At 40.3% G+C, this 7788-nt stretch overlaps 1 protein-coding gene across 1 annotated transcript; it reads left to right on the top strand.

Annotated features, from left to right (window-relative positions):
* The first annotated feature begins 3274 nt into the window (after nt 1-3274).
* LOC111524224 (huntingtin-interacting protein K-like) lies at nt 3275-3730 on the top strand. Its single transcript, XM_023189350.2, has one exon. It carries the CDS (start codon nt 3275-3277, stop codon nt 3662-3664), a length of 390 nt encoding a protein of 129 aa, XP_023045118.1. The 3' UTR covers nt 3665-3730.
* Nucleotides 3731-7788: the final 4058 nt, after the last annotated feature.

Genomic DNA, 7788 nt, shown 5'->3' with positions numbered 1-7788 from the left:
TGAATAAATATATACATCAATCTTCAAACAAGCACTGTGATGTCTTTTCTTTACTATAAAGCTGAGGGATCACTATTGGGAAAAAGTTACCTGAAAAATCCAGGTAACATACGCCAGAATGTAATGAGAGTTTTAAGCAGTGGTGTCCAAACATGCCTGTTTAGTAGAACCAGTTGTGGAGCCTTGCCCCCAACCTATCTCCCTATCCCTCAGGGCCAGGTTATGCTGTGGCCCTTTAGAATGAGAATCTCTGAGGATGGAGACTGGGAACTTACATGTTTAACTAGTCCATGGGTGATTCCGGTGCTCAGCTAGATTTGAAAATCATTGCTGTAGAGCCATAGAGTTTCAGTAGAAGTTCAGAGTTGATAGGATTCCCATCTGAGCTTAGCCTGGTATACCTCTCAACAGGATGACAAGAGAACAAGAGGCCAACACATCTGCTGACTCCATGTGCCTGAAGTATGACTTAATAAACTTATACCTGGTGGTTCACACCTGTAATCCCAGTACATTGGGAGGCTGAGGTGGGCGGATCATCTGAGGTCAGGAGTTCGAGACCAGCCTGGCCAACATGGTGAAACCCAGTCTCTACTAAAAATACAAAAATTAGCCGGGCATGGTGGTGGGCACCTGTAATTTCAGCTACTCGGGAGGCTGAGACAGGAAAATCGGTTGAACTCAGGAGGCAGAGGTTGCAGTGAGCCAAGATCACGCCACTGCACTCCAGCCTGGGCAATAAAGAGTGAAACTCTGTCTCAAAAATAGAAAAAAAATCTAAAAAATAAACTAATACCTACCCTGTGTGACACCAATATGAGTGATTTACCCTGATGTACAGCTGCAGGGATAATCTCAAGTTGGACTGCATGTGTCCACAGAGTTCTTTTAACATACAGATTTCTTGGGATTCAGAAGCTGTTAGCAAATCAATCTTATGGTTACTCAGGGTTGAGAAAAAAAAATCTTATTGTCATTTGTTACCAAAAATGACTTAACTCAGTGATCAATATTCTCATCAGATCACCTGGAAGAGTTCAACTGGGTCTATGAACACTTCAATCAAAGAGAAACAACGAAAGGCTAATAGAGCAAATGGGTTTTTTCACTTAGTGAACCAGGCAGCCCTGTAAGACTTCTGGGCTGTGGAAGTCCTAGGGGCTCTCAAGATTCAAATGGTGGAGGATCTCCTGAAGACTGGATGTCAACCACAAGTAATGAGATGAATGAAGCCAAACATCCAGAAACCTGGAATAGATGAAAATGGACAAAGTTTCAAGTAGGTTGGGAGATGGGTCAGCTGTCCTTGAAGGAATAGTACTACCAACTTTGTCAAGTAACAACATGTTTTTACAATTCCAAGAAATCAATGTTATTTTGGTCTTCAGGTCTAGCAAACATGACATGCATCAATGTTATGATACATACAGAAAAGGTTATGAGGCACTTTGAGTTGATGTGCTTTCATATTGGGCACAAGAAAATCATTCTGCGTGAATACATTCTGCTTGAAAACTATTCTGCTTTCTCAAACTCATGCCAACTCTAGAGGTTGTTTCTTGGGGACTTGGAGCCTCCTGCCATCTGTTTAGCAGTTATATTTAAATAATCAGTTTGAGGAATCATGTTCTTATGATGATTGAGCATTTGCTTTGCCCATTTCCTATTCTATGTCTTCTGGCTACTGCTCTATCTCTACGTGCTTGGAACATAAAAGATGTATGAATAATTCTTGGATGGTGAATGATTTAATACCAAACACTGAATTAGCCAGCTACTCCTTTCCACCACCTTTGGCATTTTTATTTAGTTAAGTGGCTTTCATTTCATTCTGAGATGTCAAACCAATAACAGTTTGGTTGCATTATTCTCACTTCTATGAATGCACTTCTTATATCAAACCCTGAATCTGTTATTTGCCTCCAATAATCAATCGCAACATTTATGCAACAACTGTATATGTGTGTGTGTATATATATACATATATCAATATATGCAACAACTATAGAATCAATTCTGTAGTTGTCAATTCATGCAACAACTATAGAATTATTGATTCTATGCAACAACTATAGAATTATTAATCTTATGATTAAAAACGATAGAATTTTGTTTCAGGAAACACAATTAACTTCAATATGATCAATTACACCTTGAAAGTAGAGTGTTCTAAGTGGTATTAGTCAGTAACCATAACTTTGAGACCATGCCTTCAAATTGAAACAAGTCATCAGTCACTTTTTTGGGCATGAAATCAGGCCCTAATGTGAACTCAAGTGACTCTTTCAAAACTGAAGTGAAGTTATAAAAGAAAAGTTGAAAGATAATGAACAGTATATTGAAACAGACTTAGGACAAGAGAGATAGTAAATAGAAAACAGAATCAAAGAAAATAAAGAGTAAACATACGGATGGTCAAACAAAATACATCCGGGAATTAAATCAATATAAAGAAAGGCAGAAACAGAAACAGATACCAAGAAGAGTTAAGACATTAAGAAAATTTTAACATACAAGCAATGTAGTATGTTATTGGTTCACTTTGACTATAAGTATCTTCATTTTAAATTTTAAGATTTAATTGAAAGTCAATATAATGGATTTTGTTGTTCATACTCTTGTTTATGTACTAATGATTCCAATTTAATTTGAATGATTTGATATTAATTCTACATGGAAGGCAAGAGTCTTGGTTGCTAGATTTGGCTTCTACTCTTTCTAATATCTTCTATTTGCAATATCCAATTGGCAAGGTTGAGCAGGTGTCTTTCTTTTTGTTCAGAATTATGGATAATTGTCTTCCAGAGTTGTTCTAATGAAAAAAAGGCACATGCAGGGAAAAGAAAGTGCTTTAGAAAGTGCTCTGGGCTGGGTGCGGTGGCTCACGCCTATAATCCCGCACTTTGGGAAGCCGAGGCAGACAGATCACGAGGTCAGGAGATTGAGACCATCCTGGCTAACACGGTGAAACCCTGTCTCTACTAAAAATACAAAAAAATTAGCCAGGCGTGGTGGCGGACACCTGTAGTCCCAGCTACTCGGGAGGCTGAGGCAGGAGAATGGCCTGAACCCAGGAGGCAGAGTTTGCAGTGAGCTGAGATCGCGCCACTGCACTCCAGCCTGGGTGACAGAGTGAGACTCCGTCTCAAAAAAATAAATAAATAAAATAAATTTTAAAAAATAACGTGCTCTGTACTCATGCAATGGGTTAATTTTATTGTGATAGATATTAATAAGAAAACTTATCTGCAATGCTCATGGAAAGAGCTTTTCGATGCGGCGGCGTAGTGAAATAGATACGGCGACTGAGGGAGATGTGGAGCTGGAGTTAGAGACTGAGACCAGTGGACCAGAGCGGCCTCCCGAGAAGCCACGGAAGCACGACAGCGGTGCGGCGGACTTGGAGCGGGTCACCGACTATGCGGAGGAGAAGGAGATCCAGAGTTCCAATCTGGAGACGGCCATGTCCGTGATTGGAGACAGAAGGTCCCGGGAGCAGAAAGCCAAACAGGAGCGGGAGAAAGAACTGGCAAAAGTCACTATCAAGAAGGAAGATCTGGAGCTGATAATGACCGAGATGGAGATATCTCAAGCAGCAGCAGAACGCAGCTTGCGGGAACACATAGGCAACGTGGTAGAGGCGCTTATTGCCCTAACCAACTGATGCGTGCTTCCACAAATAAACCTACTGGATTAATTTATGGCAATAAAAATTTTTTTGTCTTTTTCAGTTCAAAAAAAAAAAAGAGCTTTTCCCCTTTCTCTGGGCATTGAAACTCCTTTGGTGACCATCTTCTTACCTGTCCTGTGACTGATATATCTGCTTGATTTTTGAAACATTTTGGTAGAGGGTTTAATACACTGATTTCTTTTAATATTTGATTTTTTGGTTTCATCAGGCTGAAGTCGGGGTTATTTTTTAACCAGAGTAGCTAAATCTCTAAATATATTAAGGAAAGTTGACCCATTGACATTCAGACTGAAACACTTATGTTCACCAACCTCTGATAGCCAGCCACCTCCAATTATCATAGCCAAGCCTGGGCCTCTTTTGCCAATCAACTTTGTTTTGGCTGTTCCCTTTCTCTTGGTCATTTCATCAATATCACCTTGTGAACCCATCTCTGGCTATTCCAGAGACATGAGAGAAGGAATATGTCTTATCTCGTGTCATCTAAATCCATAATTTTATAGGCTGAAAAAATGATGCCAGGTAGAGGAAGTGGCTTAGTTGATCAAATCGGGGTTAAATATAGGGCAATACAGATTTTCCTCCTAATTTAGAGCCCAAACATTTTCCTCCAGTGTCTGTCTCTCCCTTGCTCTCCATATGTTCTGATAACTTTCTGCTTTGCTGTAATAATCCTTCTACTGACATCCTCACATGTGCCAGCCAGGCTCTGTGCTTGCCAAGGTAAACCCAAGTTAATCAAAATTGAATTAATTGAGGGTGAGCCTTTGAAAATCATTGAGTGATGAGCTTGGCAGTCCTCACAAAAATCAACAATAAAACTGGGCAAAATAGCAAAAAACAAACATGAAAAACTTTGGAAAATGACCAATGCATACCAAAAACTGAGTATTTATTCAAAACTGTCCACTGAATCTCAGGAAGGACAGCCTGTGGTTTCTTCCTTTGGGGTTACTCTCATTTAACTTCCAGCTCTGGAGTGTAGAAGTTCTACCAGTGTGTGGCAGGCAGAGAGGACTGGCAGCAGAGGGTACGGACTTTATTTTCAGCGGTAAGAGGGAAATATGCCCAAGGGCACTGCCAGAAACAACAGCATTTTAAGTAGCACATGATCAGGGAAGGCCAACGCCACAGCTAGCCTGAGCTCTTCACACTAGCCAGAGCAAGCAATAGATCCACAAGAAATGTAACGAGGGGGTTGGGGGAATGAATGCCAGAGCCAACAAGGGCTTTGATAAGATCCTATTTATCCATTGTGGCCTGCACATGCACAGGCTTCTTTCAAGCTCAGGAAAAGACCAGAAGGAGCAGCACAAAGCCAATTGTCCCTGGCTGACGATGAAGGCTGCAAACACAGAAAGTAAAGGCAGACATCACCTGACCTTTGTTTAAGCACAAGCTCTGATCAATCATTGGCTGACCACTAACCTATCCTGACCCTGAGACAATCCCTAGAAAGCCAGGCTTAGGATATTAAAAAAGTTTTTTTTTGTTGTTGTTTTTTTTTTGTTTTGTTTTAAATAATCAGTAATTTTGAGCTGTAAAGGACATCAGTGGCAACAGAGTGTGGAATAAATTGGTGACACCTGAATCCAAAATTGTTACAATCTACTAGTAATGACATTCAAATATAAAAAATGTAGAATATGCAAAGAAACAGGAAAGTGTGACCCTTTTGCAGGGAATAAAAGTAATCAGTGGAAATAGTCTTTAAAGAAGCCCAGGTATTAGATTTAGCAGACAAAACTTAAAACAGCTGTTATAAATATGTTCAAGAAACTTATCTTACATATACCAAAAGCGCACCCTGGTGCCTTCACAATTCACTTCCTATTGTATGTAGAGTGGGCGCTTGTCTTAAATGGCTTGGAACAGCCTCAGTTTATGTACACCATGCCAATGCAATTTCATATTGTATTAGATAGCATCATAACTACGGTCCTTTTTACTCTAAAAATTTTCCTTTGGATGAGAAAATTATCCATACATATAAGTATAATATAGATATAAATTATATGTATTTATACCTATATGTCTGTAACTATAAAAAGGCAAGAAATATTTAAAAACAAAAAATTATTTTGCCATAAAGTTTGAGTGTTTTATGAATACAGCAGATAAAATGTAGGTCATATACTTAGTCTTCATATTTTCCATATTTTTCTTCAAACACTAACACTTCTGAGTGATATGTAATTTCTACAAGTTCTACAAGGAACACTGAAGTTTGCCAAACCCTTCACACGCAATCTTCAAGGCCAGTTTTTAGAGCTATTCTTTTTTGTCATATAAGGAGGATAGATTATTATGTGAATTTCAAAGTGGTGTGTGCATGTGTGTGTGAGAGAGAGATTCTGAGAATGACTTCTTTCAGAGTGTAAATAATTTTTTCCGTAGATCTAAGTAGATATTATGTTCTACTTGTTAATATTTGTGGGCAAAGATGATCTCCAGGATGGCGGCATGAAGAGCTTTAATGACTCCTTTAGTTGTTAAAATTTTTTTTTATGTAAAATATCTTTAAATTATCCTAAGGGCATGCAGTAAGTAAAGAAATATTTTTTTCAAGAAAATCTTCTGTGTCTGTAGAGGGACAGGACAAATAGGGTAGATGTATATATGAAAGGGAGTTTATTAAGGAATATCGACTCATACAATCACAAGATGAAGTCCCACAATAGGCCATCTGCAAGCTGAGGAGCAAGGAAGCCAGTCCGAGCCCCTAAACCTCAAAAGTAGGGAAGCCAACAGCTCAGCCTTCAGTCTGTGGCAGAAGCCCTGTGAGCCCCTGGCAAACCACTGGTGTAAGCCCAAAAGTCCAAAAGCTGAAGAACTTGGAGTCTGATGTTCGAGGGGAGAAAGCATCCACCCCAGGAGAGAAATGAAGGCTGGAAGACTCAGCAAGTCAAGCCCCTTCAATTTCTTCCTGCTTTATTCTAGCCACACTGGCAGCAATTAGATGGTACCCACCCAGATCGAAGGTGGGTCTGCCTCTCCCAGCCCACTGACTCAAATATTAATCTCCTTTGGCAACACCCTCATAGACACACCCAGGAACAATACTTTGAATCCTTCAATCCAATCAAGGTGACACTCAATATTAACCATCACATCTACTAAATCTCAGTAAGAACAAGAGACTGTAGCACGTGAGCTACAATTTATCCCCATCTTTCCCATTGCACCCACTGTTCTGTATGATGGAACTCTGCTCTGGGTGGGTAGGGCCACTTAGACTGGTCTTTCTTCCCCCAGCTCCCAGTTGAGGACCACAGCATCTTCCCAGAAGGGGCAGGCTGCCAGCATTTCCCTTAACCTCCAGTCCCCTCCCAGATCCATGTTCCAGAGGCTGAATTCCAGGAGAGGGCAGCCCAGAGTTCTTTCACCAAGCCCCTCCTCATAGGAAGTTCTACCCCAGACACAGCAGGCTGAGAATAATGGGGCCCTAACCTCCCCACCCCCGTCTCCTGCAACTCGCTCATAGGGCAGAGGTTCCATTTCTGGAGAAGCAAGCGAAGAAGACCAGAGGCAGCCCTCCAGCCCAGCTTCCCGATCATAAAGCAAGAGTGTCACTCCAAAAGAATCAGACCACCGCTGCACCCACTAGCTCTGAAGAAATGGCCCAGAGATTATTTGCAAGTGGGGAGAGAAAGGTCATGGCTTTCCCCAAAGGAGCTAACTGGCTTTGAAAAAGAGCATGGGGAAAGTCAAGCCTAAGAGTTCCCTTAAGGGCAATGTAGATTTTGGTTGCAACCAATTAAGAAGAGGCTAGCAGGTCCATGAGAATAGCAAGCTAAACCATAGGGCAGCTAGTTTACCAGATAGAGAATAGCACATAAATATATAGAAATTATAAAAGAAAAAAGAAAATGAAAGTTTTGGAGTTAAAAAGTACAGCAAAGAACTGAAATAGAAAATTTACTATAGGGGTATAAGAGTAGATTTGAATTGTCAGAAGAAATAATCAGCAAACTTGAAGGAAAATGATAAAAGTTTTGTGATCCTAAAAAGGAAAAAAGAATGAGGGAAAATAAACAGTCTGAGAGAAATGAAGGACCTCATTACCCGAACTGACAAATGTGTAAAGGAAGTAACAA

Source organism: Piliocolobus tephrosceles, unplaced genomic scaffold (genome assembly GCF_002776525.5).
Source record: "Piliocolobus tephrosceles isolate RC106 unplaced genomic scaffold, ASM277652v3 unscaffolded_7042, whole genome shotgun sequence".
Lineage (NCBI taxonomy): Eukaryota > Metazoa > Chordata > Mammalia > Primates > Cercopithecidae > Piliocolobus > Piliocolobus tephrosceles.
Note: the sequence above shows the minus strand (reverse complement) of the source record. Positions and strands in the feature narration are given on the sequence as shown.